Source organism: Triticum urartu, chromosome 7, assembly GCF_003073215.2.
Source record: "Triticum urartu cultivar G1812 chromosome 7, Tu2.1, whole genome shotgun sequence".
NCBI lineage: Eukaryota > Viridiplantae > Streptophyta > Magnoliopsida > Poales > Poaceae > Triticum > Triticum urartu.
The window spans coordinates 83602054-83621028 of record NC_053028.1 but is presented as its reverse complement, the minus strand read 5'-3'; the positions used below and the strand labels follow the sequence as shown (position 1 = coordinate 83621028).

At 42.7% G+C, this 18975-nt stretch overlaps 1 protein-coding gene across 1 annotated transcript; it reads right to left on the bottom strand.

Moving 5' to 3' along the window:
* Positions 1–4646: 4646 nt before the first annotated feature.
* LOC125522309 (protein DETOXIFICATION 35-like) lies at positions 4647–7472 on the bottom strand. Its single transcript, XM_048687379.1, has 7 exons — positions 7171–7472; positions 6441–7066; positions 6279–6335; positions 5888–6126; positions 5621–5739; positions 5393–5479; positions 4647–5056 (listed from the first exon to the last, which is right to left on the bottom strand). Exons 1-7 carry the CDS (start codon positions 7396–7398, stop codon positions 4982–4984), a joined length of 1431 nt encoding a protein of 476 aa, XP_048543336.1. The 5' UTR covers positions 7399–7472; the 3' UTR covers positions 4647–4981.
* Between the last annotated feature and the right edge of the window lie 11503 nt (positions 7473–18975).

The window sequence follows — 18975 nt, the reverse complement described above, 5'->3', positions numbered from 1 at the left end:
CAGAAGATAGAGAGAATATGAAAGATGTTCCCTATGCATCAGCCATAGGATCTATCATGTATGCAATGCTGTGTACCAGACCCGATGTGTGCCTTGCTATAAGTCTAGCAGGGAGGTACCAAAGTAATCCAGGAGTGGATCACTGGACAGCGGTCAAGAACATCCTGAAATACCTGAAAAGGACTAAGGATATGTTTCTCATATATGGAGGTGACAAAGAGCTCATCGTAAAAGGTTACGTTGATGCAAGCTTTGACACTGATCCGGACGATTCTAAATCGCAAACCGGATACGTGTTTACATTAAACGGTGGAGCTGTCAGTTGGTGCAGTTCTAAACAAAGCGTCGTAGCGGGATCTACATGTGAAGCGGAGTACATAGCTGCTTCGGAAGCAGCGAACGAAGGAGTCTGGATGAAGGAGTTCATATCCAATCTAGGTGTCATACCTAGTGCATCGGGTCCAATGAAAATCTTTTGTGACAATACTGGTGCAATTACCTTGGCAAAGGAATCCAGATTTCACAAGAGAACCAAGCACATCAAGAGACGCTTCAATTCCATCCGGGATCTAGTCTAGGTGGGAGACATAGAGATTTGCAAAATACATACGGATCTGAATGTTGCAGACCCATTGACTAAGCCTCTTCCACGAGCAAAACATGATCAGCACCAAGGCTCCATGGCTGTTAGAATCATTACGGTGTAATCTAGATTATTGACTCTAGTGCAAGTGGGAGACTGAAGGAAATATGCCCTAGAGGCAATAATAAAGTTATTATTTATTTCCTTATAATCATGATAAATGTTTATTATTCATGCTAGAATTGTATTAACCGGAAACATAATACATGTGTGAATACATAGACAAACAAAGTGTCACTAGTATGCCTCTACTTGACTAGCTCGTTAATCAAAGATGGTTATGTTTCCTAACCATGAACAATGAGTTGTTATTTGATTAACGGGATCACATCATTAAGAGAATGATCTGATTGACATGACCCATTCCATTAGCTTAGCACCCGATCGTTTAGTATGTTGCTATTGCTTTCTTCATGACTTATACATGTTCCTGTAACTATGAGATTATGCAACTCCCGTTTACCGGAGGAACACTTTGGGTACTACCAAACGTCACAACGTAACTGGGTGATTATAAAGGATTACTACAGGTGTCTCCAAAGGTACATGTTGGGTTGGCGTATTTCGAGATTAGGTTTTGTCACTTCGATTGTCGGAGAGGTATCTCTGGGCCCTCTCGGTAATGCACATCACTTAAGCCTTGCAAGCATTACAACTAAATGAGTTAGTTGCGGGATGATGTATCACAGAACGAGTAAAGAAACTTGCCGGTAACGAGATTGAACTAGGTATTGGAATACCGACGATCGAATCTCGAGCAAGTAACATACCGATGACAAAGGGAACAACGTATGTTGTTATGCGGTCTGACCGATAAAGATCTTCGTAGAATATGTAGGAGCCAATATGGGCATCCAGGTCCCGCTATTGGTTATTGACCGGAGACGTGTCTCGGTCATGTCTACATTGTTCTCGAACCCGTAGGGTCCGCACGCTTAAGGTTACGATGACAGTTATATTATGAGTTTATGCATTTTGATATACCGAAGGTTGTTCGGAGTCCCGGATGTGATCACGGACATGACGAGGAGTCTCGAAATGGTCGAGACATAAAGATTGATATATTGGAAGCCTATGTTTGGATATCGGAAGTGTTCCGGGTGAAATCGGGATTTTACCGGAGTACCGGGAGGTTACCGGAACCCCCCGGGAGCTATATGGGCCTTAGTGGGCTTTAGTGCAAAGGAGAAAGGAGCAGCCCAAGGTGGCCGCGCGCCTCCCCCCTCCCCTAGTCCTATTAGGACTAGGAGAGGTGGCCGGCCCCCCTTTCTCTCTTCCCCCCCTCAAGGAGTCCTATTCCAACTAGGATTGGGGGGGAATCCTACTCCCAGAGGGAGTAGGACTCTCCTGGCGCGCCACCCTTGGCCGGCCAGCCTCCCCCCTCTAGTCCTTTATATACGGAGGCAGGGGCGCCCCAGAAACACACAAGTTTATCCACGTGATCTATTCCTTAGCCGTGTGCGGTGCCCCCAGCCACCATAGTCCTCGATAATACTGTAGTGGAGTTTAGGCGAAGCCCTGCTGCTGTAGTACATCAAGATCGTCACCACGCCGTCGTGCTGACGGAACTCTTCCCCGACACTTTGCTGGATCGGAGTCCGGGGATCGTCATCGAGTTGAACGTGTGCTCGAACTCGGAGGTGCCGTAGTTTCGGTGCTTGATCGGTTGGATCGTGAAGACGTACGACTACTTCCTCTACGTTGTGTCAACGCTTCCGCAGTCGGTCTGCGTGGGTACGTAGACAACACTCTCCCCTCTCGTTGCTATGCACCACATGATCTTGCGTGTGCATAGGAAATTTTTTGAAATTACTACGAAACCCAACATGCACACCTGGCCACTTAGGGGCTGTGCGCCCCTCTCACCCCATCCCATGTGATCAGGGGAGGTGGGGCGCATCCACCTGGCTTGGGGGGCAAGCCACCCTTGGGTTTCCCTAGGGGGCGCCCCCATCTGCCTTGGTGGTCGTCCCCTAGATGGGATCTAGGGGCACCCCTCCCTCCAGCCTTCCCCCTATGTATAGAGGGGGGGGGGGGGAGAGGGTAGCCGCACCCATATGGATCTATTTGTGCCACGGCGCTGCTCCTCCTCTCCCTGGTAGTCTTTCTTCTTCTCCGTGAGGCTTGGCAAAGCCCTGCTGAGATTTCTCCACCACCACCGCCATCACGTCGTCGTGCTGCCGGAGGACTCGAGCTACTACTTCACCATCGCTCGCTGGATAGAGGAGGTGAAGGCGTCATCAAGTTGGATGTGTGTTGAACGCGGAGATGCCGTCCGTTGGGCACTAGATCGGGAGTTCGCGGGACGGATCGTGATTGGATCGCGAAGACGTTCAACTACATCAACCACGTTTCTTAACACTTCCACTTAGCGATGTACAAGGGTATGTAGATCTAATCTCTCTTCTCGTAGATGGTCATCTCTTAGATTGATCTTGGTGAGCGTAGGAAATTTTTTGTTTCCCATGCAACGTTCCCCAACAGTGGTATCAAAGCTAGATCTATGTGTAGATGACATCACGAGTAGAACACAAAGAAGTTTGTGGGCGTTGATATTCAAATTGCTTCCTTCCTTGGTCTTTCCTTGATTCAGCGGTATTGTGGGATGAAGCGGCCCGGACCAATCTTACATGTCCACGTACATGAGACCGGTTCCATCGACATACATGCAACTTGCATAAAGATGGCTGGCGGGTGTCTGTCTTTCCCATCTTATAGTTGAATCGGATTAGACAAAGGCGGTCCTCGTAGAAGGTTAAATAGCAACTTGTATATCACCGTTGTGGCTTTGCGTAAATAAGAATCGTTCTTTCTATATATCCATAGATCTAATCTCTTCTCTCGTAGATGGTCATCTCCTAGATCGGTCTTGATGAGCGTAGGAAATTTTTTGTTTTCCCAACGTTCCCCAACATGTCGGGCCAGTTACAAGTCCACATGCAACTGCAAAGCTGCAAGTGCACATGCACAAAGCGACTACAATTGGAGATAGGCCAATTGTGTGTTTTCTTTTTCTTTTTCTTTTTATGTTCTCATGCCAGTGCGTACCTGTGCAAAGTTGGTGCATATGCTTGATTTAATTTTATTTAGATTTTTCTACTAGTCGCATGAGCACTAGTTGCATGTGGCGCACACATGCAAAATTTCACCCGTCACAACAATTGTGCAACATGTGTGACTCAATTTTTTTTCAGAAATAACATTTTTTCTGCCCGCTCACGTTTGTGCAACTACATGTGACACACGTCATATTTGATGCAACCACCACTATTTGAGACAGGATCGCTACATCAAATTTGTATTATATTTATATGTACGGTTGCAAGTGAAGAAGACTGTTATCTAGCCTACGGGAGTAAATTGACATGATCCATGCAAAAAAAGAAGAAGAAAGAAACAAGCAGCAGTGAACATGATGCATCCTATATCCTACTTGACATGCGTAGAAGATGTGTGTCTAAGCACTTCCTTCCTTTTTTTTTCTCAAATACTCCAGCCATGCAAACGTAAAAAGAAAAAAGAAAAAGAAAACAAGACACAAGCAGCAGTGGACGAGGACGTAGTACAAAAGAAGCCCGGCCCAGCCTACATAACAACAAGAAAAGGCAGCACAGGGGAAAAACAATGACAACCTCTATTAGTGATGTAAAAAAAAGAAAAAGAGATGAATGAGACCAAAGTATATCTTATCTACTCCCTCCGTCCTAAAATAAGTGTCTCAACTTTGTACTAACTCTAGTGTAAAGTTATACTAAGGTCAAGACGCTTATTTTGGGATAGAGGGAGTAGATAAGTTCTAGGCATTCCTTTGAAAAAACACAATTATGTAACTCACAGTGCAACGGTACCATGTCGACAAAGCTGATGATTTTTTTTTCAGATAACAGAAAAAAAAGACCCGCCTCCACATACAAATATGCGCACAACCATTTAGACTCGTAACAATGCATGTACATCCATACGCATATAAGTAATTTGGCATGTTCAACCTGGCTTCCTTTCCTTTTTTTTATAAATAAAGTTGGGACTTTATTGATTAATGAACATCAGTACATACTTCACCCCGAATACATTCCGGAATCACACCGCAGTAAAAACAATTTACAATATGCTCACAACGACGAACTGACTTATGTGCCAACATATTCAAACCACGCTTGATATGAAGGAAGGAGCGGCGAGCAAAGCCAGATGCCAGATACTTGATATCAGAAATCACGGCCCCTAATCTTGAGCGTTCCTGGTTTCATACCCTATTATTGGTACTAAAAATTTCACAATGATATATGATATCATCAATACCAAGACAAGCTTAAGAAGAGATAATGCTTAGGTGATCTAGTCATCTTCGAGGAGAGGTTTGGTTCCATCGGTGCCACCCCACTTTTGCACACGGCTTGAAGCTAGCGCAGCCTGCAATTGATGAGCAAGGTGGAAAGCTCAGGGTTTCCATACAAATAACAGGAAAAAAAAATACATATAATTTGTCTGAAATCAACACAAAGAAAGAAAGAAATCATAAGTATGATATGTGGTTACGGAAGATTATTGGAAAGGTTTTATGACATGTGTTCCTGTATGTATAGTTGTTTCAATAATTGGTGCCTAATTAACAGTTAGTTATATTATAAGGATAGGCTAACATCCTTCAATTAATTGACTCTTTAAAAGTTGTTGTGTTCATCAAGTTTTGACACACACACAAAACACATGGTGAAAACCGGAAGGGTGATGGAAATTCATATATACCTCTGCATTCCAATCTGTTCTCCACACTATGAAAAGTAAAATCAGTGTCTGAAGTGCAATCCCGCAAAGCATACCAGCCCAAATCCCCTGAAATTAGAGCCAGAAAAATCATAGAGACCGTAAATGTTCTTTATCATTCGTTAATTATGTTGCAATATGTAGTAGTTCAATGATCAAATAGGGAAAGTAGTGCCACTCTCCAATGAAATAACATGTATAAAGAATTACCCCCACTCCATAGTTGAACTTGTAGCCTAGAAGATAGCCCAAGGGCAATCCGAGAACGTAGTAGCAGCCTAGGTTGATGTATGCGACAAGGCCTTGCCATCCTCCTCCAACAGCAACCCCTGAACCATCATGAGATCGTGAACAAAATAAAATCATCACGCATGCTGTGACTCCAGAGACGAGGTTGAGGTGTCATGAACAAAATAAAATCATCATGCATGCTGTGACTCTGACTGTGAGAGGAAGAATCATAGTATATATATATACCTGAAACCACAGGCTGCACGCTGTTGAGCACCATGGTCAAGCCAAGGAGTCCCGCGATCTTGGAGACGGCGTGCTGGAGCTCCAAATCGGTGGTGTAGATGATGGCGAAGTTATCTCTGAAGATCAAGACGAGGGCCATGCATAGCAGCCCGATGAGCAGCGACTCGGCGATGATGACGATGACGGCGTGCATGGCTGCCCTTGGACGGCCAGCGCCCAGCTCATTGGAGACTCGAACGCTGAAAACGTAAACAGGTAGGTCCGTGGGTGGTAGCAGTTTGTTTAGAAACTACTTAAAAGTTGACGGTTGGTGAAGGTAGTGAAGAATTCTTGAACAAAACAAGAACCAATAAATAATTTTTTAATTACACGGAGTTTGAATGAAGCTGACCTGATAGCAGCGTTGATGCCAATGAAGATCATATTCTCCCACCCGTTTATGTTCATGCTGAAAAATGAAGCACGATCGAGTATTCTGTCAGCTCCATGAGCTATATATATGCATATGTATGATCAGTCCTATATATGAAGCATATAATATAGTGGAGTATACCAGACGCCGAGGGAGTCGACGGCAATCTGCGCATCCTGGAGGTTGCCGGTGAGGACGGTGATGGTGCTGAGGTACCAGATCTCAAGGCAGATCATGACGGCGGACTCGAGCGAGAGCCTGACGAACGCCCACATGTCGTTGAAGGCGGCCATGGACCAGCCCCTCCAGCCGTCCTTGCACCAGCCGATGATGTAGGCGGACTGGCCGAGCGCGATGGCCCAGAGGGAGAGGTTGTAGGCAACGGCGGCGCCGGGGGAGCCCCATCCGAGGACGGTGACGAGGAGGTAGGAGAGCGCGACGTGGAAGCAGAGGCTGCCGACGCAGATCCAGACGGGCACGATGACCTTGCTCTGCGACTGGAGGAACTTGGCGGTGGGGAAGTTGACGGCGAAGGAGAGCGCGCCGGGGAGGATGTAGAGCGCGAAGCGGGCGGCCTCGCGCGCGACGGCGGGGTCCTGGCCGATGGCGAGGAGGAGCGGCTCGGCGAAGACGTAGAAGGGCACCATGAGGAGCGCGGCGACGGCGAGGATGATCCAGGAGCGCTGCAGGTAGACGCCGAGCATGGACACCTGGCCGGCGCCGAACGCCTGCCCGCACAGCGTCTCCAGAGCGCTCCCCATGCCGAGCTGCATGCACGCGCGCGCGTATTAGCATCAGAAGAACATAGTCAAGGAACTAACTAACAACGGTGTGTGATCTAGCGACCGAGCAAAGCATATAGTTAGTATACAAAGAATCCGAGGGAGAAGGTGGCGAAGACGGAGAGGCCGATGGAGGCGGCGGCGAGGGGCAGGTTGCCGAGGTGGCCGACGAAGATCGTGGTGACGGAGCCGACGGCGTAAATGCTGAGCCCGGCGATGGCGATGGGCATGCCGATGCCCCAGACGCGCTTGGACTCCTCCCACGTCATGCGCGCAGCCTCCCGCACGGTGCTCACCGCCGCCGCGTCGGAACCCATCGCCCCCTCCCTCGGCCGGTTTGCAGGTTGCAGCGTAAATGGTCTGCGTCGGCCCTCAGCCTCGATGACAAGAGGAGTAATTTAAAGCGCGACAGTGCTCCTAGCAGTAGCAGCTACACGCGCGCGAGGAGGCAAAAATCACTATTCTGACATGTGGCGAAACGATATCATAAAATAAACTGTCCGCGAAAAAGTTTCATCTAGCTGACCTTGTGTAGAGCGTCTCTCTGACCGGCGCTACACGTCTGGTCAACGTTGCATCCGGATTGCCTGAAAAATACTAAGTCAGTGTATAACGCCTGAGAGCTAGATGCCATTCTAGAATCAGACGCTGCACAGTATAGGGTGACATCAAGCTGTCAGATGTCACCATGTGCGTTCGGTTTATTCGGTTTACATAGTTCGGTTTATACGGTTTTTTGGTTTGTACGGTATACTTCGGTAAATACGGTATGAAAATAAAATACGGTTCAGTTTCGGTATATACCAAATTATTTCGGTATGGTTTCGGTATATACCATAAAAATCAAAGTTGACGCGAATTTGAAAATGACATAATAATAATTTGCAAATTTATGACACAAAACACATACTATTTACACAAATAGTATATGAGTATATATATAAGTATATATGCATGCATTGATTCAACTGTTGATGGTTATGGACGTGCTTAGCATTTTAAAAAGAAAAAAATGACTATGTTACAAGGAAAATTTACATGCTTAGTAGTGAATTTGACTCATGTACAAGGAAAATGACAACTTGTACGGTTGTTCATCTCAAGAAATATAAATTTATTTTTTACTTCGGTTTATTTGGTTAACCGTTCGGTTTTTCGGTATATACCATAAAAACCAAAGTTCAAATCGGTATGAAAATTTCATACCATATCGGAACCAGAAACCATAAAAACCATAAATTCGGTTCGGTTCGGTTTATTTTCGGTATGGTTTTTCGGTTCGGTTTTAAAATGCACAGGTGAATTTTTTTTCAGTTCATTTTGTGATACTGTTTAGTGCACAGGTCAAATTTGTAGTTTTTTGAGGACTGTCCCTCACTGTTGAGTGTTGACTGGGGCTTGGGTCCCTTGGCACCCACAAAATAATACAGTAGTAACTTTGCACATGTGCGATGATGGGTACGTGCGTTTGTCCAGAGAGTGAATCAATTCTTGCTGATTGAATTGTTCAGTTTTCTTCCCAGCAAAAAAAGATTGAATCATATAGCGAGGATGGGATGAGTGTGGATTTTTGGAGGACGAGCTCCAGTGAGCTTGGTATTTTGAAAATATCTAAAAGCATATCTAAAAGTTTCAAAAAAAAAATCTAAAAAAATCCATGGAAACATATATGTATTCCATAAGAACATGTTAAATTTCATCTAAAAATGTTGTGATTTGTAGTTTGTACAAAAAACAAAATTCCGGCCCAACAACAAAAACAAATGGCACATGTAAAAATGTGTATTTGTCTTTTTTCAATACGCCACATGTAAAAGTATAATGATGTGAAATTTGGCACATACGTAGTATACATGTACAAGTGTGTTCACAAATAAATAAATAAAATCACGCTCTGAAAAAATAAAAATTGAAAACGAGCTCACTGGAGCTCGGCCTCCATTGCCATTTTTTGGGATGGGATGCGTTTATCAGAGAGAGTGCCGGAGGGGAACGTTTGGTTCTTGGGTACATATGTACCCTATATGGAAAAAAATAGCAATTCAATAAAAAGTCAAAAATTTCTGAAAATATTTTTGAAATAAACTTGACCTTTCATTGTACTAGTGAGAAAAGTTTCACAAAAGGAAAATTCCTCTTTGACTTCTTTTCAAAAAAGACAAATTTTCGATCAAAATAGCATGAACAGTGACCTATAATAGCAAATAAATTTTGTCTTTTTCTCTGTGAAGTCAACATTGGTTCTTTTTTTGGTGAAAACTTATATACTAGTGCGCGAGTAAGTCAAGGTAATTCTAAAAATACTTTTGAACTATTTTGACATTTTGTTTAATTATTTTAAAAAATATCCTATATAGGGTGTATATACATGTGAGAGCCAAAGGGTATTTCCCAGAGAGTGCCTTCCTACTAAGGGCACCGTATATCCTATCGTTATAATAACCGTCCATATGGCAATTTCAGTTGCTAACATTTGCAACTCGAAACAGGAGTTACGGATTAAGCGAAGATTGGCTAAGGACGAGGTGACGATGCGCGTGGGAAATGGTTCCAAAGTCGATGTGATGGCCGTCAACATGCTACCTCTACATCTAACTTCGGGATTAGTTTTAGACCTGAATAATTGTTATTTGGTGCCAACGTTGAGCTTGAACATTATATATGGATCTTTTTTAATGCGAGATTGTTATTCATTTAAATCAGAGAATAATGGTTGTTCTATTTATACGAGTAATATCTTTTATGGCCATGCACCCTTGATGAGTGGTCTATTTTTACTAAATCTTGATAGTAGTGATACACATGTTCATAGTATTGAAGCCAAAAGATGCAGAGTTGATAATGATAGTGCAACTTATTTGTGGCACTGCTGTTTAGGTCATATTGGTGTAAAGCGCATGAAGAAACTCCATTCTGATGGACTTCTGGAATCACTTGATTATGAATCACTTGGTAATTGCGAACCATGCCTCATGGGCAAGATGACTAAAACTCCATTCTTCGGAACAATGGAGCGAGCAACAAAGTTATTGGAAATCATACATGCTGATGTATGTGGTCCAATGAACATTGAAGCTCGCGGCGGATATCGTTATTTTCTCACCTTCAAAGATGATTTGAGAAGATATGGGTATATCTACTTGATGAAACATAAGTCTAAAACATTTGAAAAGTTCAAAGAATTTCAGAGTGAAGTGGAAAATCATCGTAACAAGAAAATCAAGTTTCTACGTTCTGATTGTGGAGGTGAGTATTTGAGTTATGAGTTTGGACTTCATCTGAAACAATACGGAATAGTTTCGCAACTCACGCCACCTGGAACACCACAACGGTGTGTCCGAACATCGTAACCGCACTTTATTAGATATGGTGTGATCTATGATGTCTCTCACTAATTTACCGCTATCGTTTTGGGGTTATGCTTTAGAGACGACTGCATTCACGCTAAATAGGGCACCATCTATATCTGTCGAGACGACACCTTATGAACTGTGGTTTGGCAAGAAACTCAAGTTGTCATTTCTTAAAGTTTGGGGCTGCGATGCTTATGTGAAAAAGCTTCAACCTGATAAGCTCAAACCCAAATCAGAGAAATGTGTCTTCATAGGATACCCAAAGGAGACTGTTGGGTACACCTTCTATCACAGATCCGAAGGCAAGATATTCGTTGCTAAGAATGGATCCTTTCTAGAGGAGTTTCTCTCGAAAGAAGTGAGTGGGAGGAAAGTAGAACTTGACGAGGTAATTGTACCTTCTCCCTTATTGGAAAGTAGTTCATCACTGAAATCAGTTCCAGTGATTCCTACACCAGTAAGTGAGGAAGCTAATGATGATGATCATGAAACTTCTGATCAAGTTACTACCGAACCTTGTAGGTCAACCAGAGTAAGATCCGCACCAGAGTGGTACGGTAATCCTGTTTTGGAAGTCATGTTACTTGACCATGACGAACCTACGAACTATGAGGAAGCGATGATGAGCCCAGATTCCGCAAAATGGCTTGAGGCCATGAAATCTGAGATGGGATCCATGTATGAGAACAAAGTATGGACTTTGGTTGACTTGCCCGATGATCGGCAGGTCATAGAGAATAAATGGATCTTCAAGAAGAAAACTGACGCTGACGGTAATGTTACTGTCTACAAAGCTCGACTTGTTGCAAAAGGTTTTCAACAAGTTCAAGGAGTTGACTATGATGAGACCTTCTCACCGGTAGCGATGCTTAAGTCCGTCCGAATCATGTTAGCAATTGCCGCATTTTATGATTATGAAATTTGGCAAATGGATGTCAAAACTGCATTCCTTAATGGATACCTTAAAGAAGAGTTGTATATGATGCAACCAGAAGGTTTTGTCGATCCAAAAGGTGCTAACAAAGTGTGCAAGCTCTGACGATCTATTTATGGACTGGTGCAAGCCACTCAGAGTTGGAATATACGCTTTGATAGTGTGATCAAAGCATATGGTTTTGTACAAACTTTTGGAGAAGCCTGTATTTACAAGAAAGTGAGTGGGAGCTCCGTAGCATTTTTGATATTATATGTAGATGACATATTGTTGATCGGAAATGATACTGAATTTCTGAATAGCATAAAAGGATACTTGAATAAGAATTTCTCAATGAAAGACCTCGGTGAAGCTGCTTATATATTGGGCATCAAGATCTATGGAGATAGATCAAGACGCTTGATTGGACTTTCACAAAGCACATACCTTGATAAAGTTTTGAAGAAGTTTGAAATGGATCAGGCAAAGAAAGGGTTCTTGCCTGTATTACAAGGTGTGAAGTTGAGTCTAACTCAATGCCCGACCACTGCAGAAGATAGAGAGAAAATGAAAGGTGTTCCCTATGCTTCAGCCATAGGTTCTATCATGTATGCAATGTTGTGTACCAGACCTGATGTGTGCCTTGCTATAAGTTTAGCAGGGAGGTACCAAAGTAATCCAAGAGTGGATCACTGGACAGCGGTCAAGAACATCCTGAAATACCTAAAAAGGACTAAGGATATGTTTCTCGTATATAGAGGTGACAAAGAGCTCGTCGTAAACGGTTACGTTGATGCAAGCTTTGACACTAATCCAGATGACTCTAAGTCACAAACTGGATACGTGTTTCTATTGAATGGTGGAGCTATCAGTTGGTGCAGTTCCAAGCAGAGCGTCGTGGCGGGATCTACGTGTGAAGCAGAATACATAGCTGCTTCGGAAGTAGCAAATGAAGGAGTCTGGATGAAGGAGTTCATATCTGATCTAGGTGTCATACCTAGTGCATCAGGTCCAATGAAAATATTTTGTGACAATACTGGTGCAATTGCCTTGGCAAAGGAATCCATATTTCACAAAAGAACCAAGCACATCAAGAGACGCTTCAATTCCATTCGCAATCAAGTCAGGGAGGGAGACATAGACATTTGCAAGATACATACGGATCTGAATGTTGCAGACCCATTGACTAAGCCTCTCTCACGAGCAAAACATGATCAGCACCAAGACTCCATGGGTGTTAGAATCATTACAATGTAATCTTGATTATTGACTCTAGTGCAACTGGGAGACTAAAGGAAATATGCCCTAGAGGCAATAATAAAGTTGTTATTTATATTTCCTTATATCATGATAAATGTTTATTATTCCTGCTAGAATTGTATTAACCGGAAACTTAGTACATGTGTGAATACATAGACAAACAGAGTGTCACTAGTTTGCCTCTACTTGACTAGCTCGTTGAATCAATGATGGTTATCTTTCCTAACCATAGACATGAGTTGTCATTTGATTAACGGGATCACATCATAGAGAATGATGTGATTAACTTGACCTATCCGTTAGCTTAGCACGATGATCATTTAGTTTGTTGCTATTGCTTTCTCCATAACTATACATGCTACTTGATACGTCCATTTTGCATCATGCTTTTATATCGATATTTATTGCATTATGGGCTGTTTTTACACATTATGTCACAATACTTATGCCTATTCTCTCTTATTTTACAAGGTTTATATAAAGAGGGAGAATGCCGGCAGCTGGGACTCTGGGCTAGAAAAGGAGAAAATATTAGAGACCTATTCTGCACAGCTCCAAAAGTCCTGAAACTTCACGGAAGACGTTTTCAGAATATATAAAAAATACTCAGCGGAAGAGATTTACCCGGGGGGCCACACCCTGCCCACGAGGGTGGGGGGCGCGCCCTACCCCCTTGGGTGCGCCCCCTACTTCATGGGCCCCCTGGTGGCCCTCCGGTGGCCATCTTCTGCTATATGGAGTCTTTTGATGAGGAAAAAATCGTAAGCCATCTTCTCGGACGAAACTCCGCCGCCACGAGGCGGAACCTTGGCGGAACCAATCTAGGGCTCTGGTGGAGCTATTCTGCCGGGGAAACTTCCCTCCCGGAGGGGGAAATCATCTCCATCGTCATCACCAACACTCCTCTCATCGGGAGAGGGCAATCTCCATCAACATCTTCATCAGCACCATCTCCTCTCAAAACCCTAGTTCATCTCTTGTATGCAATTCTTGTCTCCAAGTCCGGGATTGGTGCTAGTAGGTTGCTAGTAGTGTTAATTACTCCTTGTAGTCGATGCTAGTTGGTTTAATTGGTGGAAGATCATATGTTCAGATCCTATATGCATATTAATACCCCTCTGATTATGAACATGTTTATGCTTTGTGAGTAGTTACGTTTGTTCCTGAGGAGATGGGAGAAGTCTTGCTATTAGTAGTCATGTGAATTTGGTATTCGTTCGATATTCTGATGAGATGTATGCCGTCTCTCCTCTAGTGATGTTATGTGAACGTCGACTACATGACACTTCACCATTATTTGTGCCTAGAGGAAGGCATTGGGAAGTAATAAGTAGATGATGGGTTGCTAGAGTGACAGAAGCTTAAACCCTAGTTTATGCGTTGCTTCGTAAGGGGCTGATTTGGATCCATATGTTTCATGCTATGGTTAGGTTTACCTTAATACTTTTATTGTAGTTGCGGATGCTTGAAATACAGGTTAATCATAAGTGGGATGCTTGTCCAAGTAAGGACAGTACCCAAGCACCGGTCCACCCACATACCAAATTATCAAAGTACCGAATGCGAATCATATGAGCGTGATGACAACTAGCTTGATGATATTCCCATGTGTCCTCGGGAGCGCTTTTCTCTATATAAGAGTTTGTCCAAGCTTGTCCTTTGCTACAAAAAGGATTGGGCCACCTAGCTGCACTTTATTTACTTTTGTTACTTGTTGCTCGTTACAAATTATCCTATCACAAAACTATCTGTTACCACTTATTTTAGTACTTGCAGAGATTACCTTGCTGGAAACCTCTTATCATTTCCTTCTGCTCCTAGTTGGGTTCGACACTCTTACTTATCGAAAGGACTACGATAGATCCCCTATACTTGTGGGTCATCACTCCTATGACTATGAGATCATGCAACTCCCGAATACCGGAGGAACACCTTGTGTGCTACCAAACATCACAACGTAACCGGGTGATTATAAAGGTGCTCTACAGGTGTCTCCGATGGTGTTTGTTGAGTTGGCATGGATCAATATTAGGATTTGTCACTCCGATTGTCGGAGAGGTATCTCTGGGCCCTCTCGGTAATGTACATCACTATAAGCCTTGCAAGCAATGTAGCTAATGAGTTAGTTATGGGATGTAGCATTACGGAACGAGTAAAGAGACTTGCCGGTAACGAGATTGAACTAGCTATTGATACCGACGATCGAATCTTGGGAAAGTAACAATCCAATGACAAAGGGAACAACGTATATCGTTATGCGGTTTGACCGATAAAGATCTTTGTAGAATATGTAGGAACTAATATGAGCATCCATGTTCCGCTATTGGTTATTGACCGGAGACATGTCTCAGTCATGTCTACATAGTTCTCGAACCCGTAGGGTCCGCACGCTTAACGTTCGGTGATGATCGGTATTACGAGTTTATGTGTTTTGATGTACCAAAGGTAGTTCGGAGTCCCGGATTTGATCACGAACATGACGAGGAGTCTCGAAATGGTCGAGACATAAAGATCGATATATTTGAATCCTATGTTTGGACATCGGAATGGTTTCGGATGAAATTGGGAGTATACCGGAGCACCGGGAGGTTACCAGAACCTCCCGGGAGGTATATGGGCCTTATTGGGCCTTAGTGGAAGAGAGGGAAAACAAGCAAAGGAGGGGGTGCCCCCAAGACCAATCCGAATTGGGAGGGGGGCCGACCACCCTTTCCTTCCTTCTTCCTCCTCCTTCCTTCTCTCCTAGAACCAACAAAGGGAAGGGGGGAATCCTACTCCCGTGGGAGTAGGACTCCCTTGGGGCGCGCCTAGAGAGGCCGGCCCCCTCCCCCTCCTCCACTCCTTTATATATGGGGGAGGGGGGCACCCCATAGACACACAAGTTGATCATTGATCTTTAGCCGTGTGTGGTGCCCCCTCCACCATAATCCACCTCGGTAATATCGTAGCGGTGCTTAGGCGAAGCCCTGTTCCGGTAGCAACATCATCACCGTCATCACGCCGTTGTGCTGACGAAGCTCTCCCTCGAAGCTCTACTGGATCGTGAGTTCACGGGACGTCATCGAGCCGAACGTGTGCAGATCGAGGAGGTGCGTATCTTCGGTACTAGATCGGTCGATCATGAAGACGTACGACTACATCAATCGCGTTGTCATAACGCTTCCTCTTACGGTCTACGAGGGTACGTAGACGATACTATCCCCTCTTGTTGCTATGCATCACCATGATCTTGCGTGTGTGTAGGAATTTTTTTGAAATTACTGCGTTCCCCAACACATTTAGGTCTCATGTTTACTCATATCAATGGCATAATCAACTAGCGAGCAATAATAGTAAATCTCGGATGACAACACTTTCTCAAAACAATCATAATATGATATAACAAGATGGTATCTCGCAAGCCCTTTCTGAGACCACAAAACATAAATGCAGAGCACCTTTGGAGTTCAAGGACTGACTAAACATTGTAATTCATGGTAAAAGAGATCCAGTCACGGTCATACTCAATGTAAACTAATAGTAATGCATGCAAATGACAGCGGTGCTCTCCAAGTGGTGCTTTTTAATAAGAGGGTGATGACTCAACATAGAAGTAAATAGATAGGCCCTTCTCAGAGGGGAGAAGGCATTTGTAGGGGCGCGAGAGCTCGATTTTGAAATAGAGATAAATAATATTTTGAGTGGCATACTTTCATTGTCAACATAACAACCGAGAGATCTCGATATCTTCCATGCTACACACATTATAGGCGGTTCCCAAACAGAATGGTAAGTTTATACTCCCCCTACCACCAACAAACATCAATCCATTATAGGCTATGTGATGATATGGGGTCTTGGAATTACAAACGATTGAAATTGGAATTTCATCAGAAGTTTTATCCTATGCATCTTGTTCATCGTGATCGCAATTATATATATAATTTTTGGCCTCGCGAAGGAGAAGGCGTCGCTCAAGCTTGGGGGAGGATTAAATCAATGTTATATGCATGCCCCAATCATGAGCTCTCAAGAGAAATGATTATTCAAAAATTTTATGCTCGGCTTTCTGATAGCAATCGCACCATGCTTGATACTTCTTGTGCTGGCTCTTTTATGATGAAGACTATTGAATTCAAATGGGATTTATTGGAAAGAATTAAACGCAACTCTGAAGATTGGGACCTCGACAAAGGTAAGGAGTCAGGTATGACACCTAGGTCTGATTGTGTTAAATCTTTTATGGATACCGATGTTTTCCGTAAATTTAGCACTAAATATGGACTTGACTATGAGATAGTATCTTCTTTCTGTGAATCTTTTGCTACTTATGTTGATCTCCCCAAGGAGAAGTGGTTTAAATATCATCCTCCCATAGAAGTAAAAGTAGTTGCACCTATTAAAGTTGAAGAAAAGATTGTCACTTATAATGATCCTATTGTTCCTACTTCTTATGTTGAGAAACCACATTTTCCTGTTAGGATAAAGGATCATGCTAAAGCCTCAACTGTGGTTCGTAAAAGCAATATTAAAACTTATACACCTCAGGAGCAAATTAAAGTTGAACCTGATATTGCTATTGTTAAGGATCTCTTGTCTGATAATATTGATGGGCATGTTATTCATTTCCTTGATGAGACTGCTAGAATTGCTAAACCTTGTGCTAAAGATAAAAACTGACATGTGGTAGGCATGCCTGTTATTTCTGTTAAAATAGGAGATCATTGTTATCATGGCTTATGTGATATGGGTGCTAGTGCTAGCGCAATACATTATTCCTTATACAAAGAAATTATGCATGATATTGCACCTGCTGAGATAGAAGATATTGATGTCACAATTAAACTTGCCAATAGAGATACTATTTCACCAATGGGAATTGTCAGACATGTTTAAGTCTTGTGTGGGAAAACTAAATGTCCTGTTGATTTTTTTGTTCTTGGGTCCCCACAAGATAGCTTTTGTCCCATTATATTTGGTAGACCCTTCTTAAATACTGTTAATGCTACCATAGATTGCAAAAGGGATGTTGTTACTATCGGTTTAGATGATATGACTCGTGAATTTAATTTCTCTAAATTTAGTAGACAACACCGTGAAGAAGAATTACCTAGTAAGGATGAAATTATTGGTCTTACTTCTATTGTCGTACCTCCTTGTGATCCTTTAGAACATTATTTGCTAGACAATGAAAATGACCTGTTTATGAATGAAAGAAGGGAAATAGATGAAGTATTCTTTAAACAGGAACCTATTCTGAAACACAATTTGCTTGTTGAAATCCTAGGGGATCCTCCTCCACCCAAGGGTGATCCCATGTTTGAGCTTAAACCGTTACCTGATACTCTTAAATATGCTTATCTTGATGAGAAAAAGATATATCCTGTTATTATTAGTGCTAACCTTTCAGAGCATGTGGGAGAGAGATTATTGAAAACTCTGAAGAAGCACCGTGCTGCTATTGGGTATACTCTTGATGATCTTAAGGGCATTAGTCCCACTCTATGTCAACATAACATTAATTTGGAAGAAGATGCTAAACCAGTTCGTGATCATCAATGACGGCTGAATCCTAAAATGAAAGAAGTGGTAAGAAAAGAAATACTAAAGCTCCTTGAGGCAGGTATAATTTATCCTGTTGCTGATAGTCAGTGGGTAAGTCATGTCCATTGTGTCCCTAAGAAGGGAGGTATTACTGTCGTTCCTAATGATAAAGATGAATTGATTCCTCAAAGAATTATTATAGGTTATAGGATGGTAATTGATTTTCGCAAATTAAATAAGGCCACTAAAAAGGATCATTACCCTTTACCTTTTATCGATCAAATTCTAGAAAGATTATCCAAACATACACATTTTTGCTTTCTAGATGGTTATTCTGGTTTGTCTCAAATACCCGTGTCAGCCAAAGATCAATCAAAGACTACTTTTACTTGCCCTTTTGGTACTTTTGCTTATAGATGTATGCCTTTTGGTTTATGTAATGCACCTGCTCCCTTTCAAAGATGCATGATGGCTATATTCTCTGACTTTTGTGAAAAGATTTGTGAGGTTTTCATGGACGATTTCTCCGTCTATGGATCTTCTTTTGACGATTGCTTGAGCAACCTTGATCGAGTTTTGCAGAGATGTGAAGAAACTAATCTTGTCTTGGGGCACAAAGTTTCTGAAAGAGGTATTGAAGTTGATAAAGCCAAGGTTGATGCTATTGAGAAGATGCCATGTCCCAAGGACATCAAAGGTATAAGAAGTTTCCTTGGTTATGCCGGATTTTATAGGAGGTTCATTAAGGACTTCTCAAAAATTTCCTGGCCTCTGACTAATTTATTACAAAAAGATATACCATTTGTCTTTGATGATGATTGTGTAGAAGCATTTGAAATACTTAA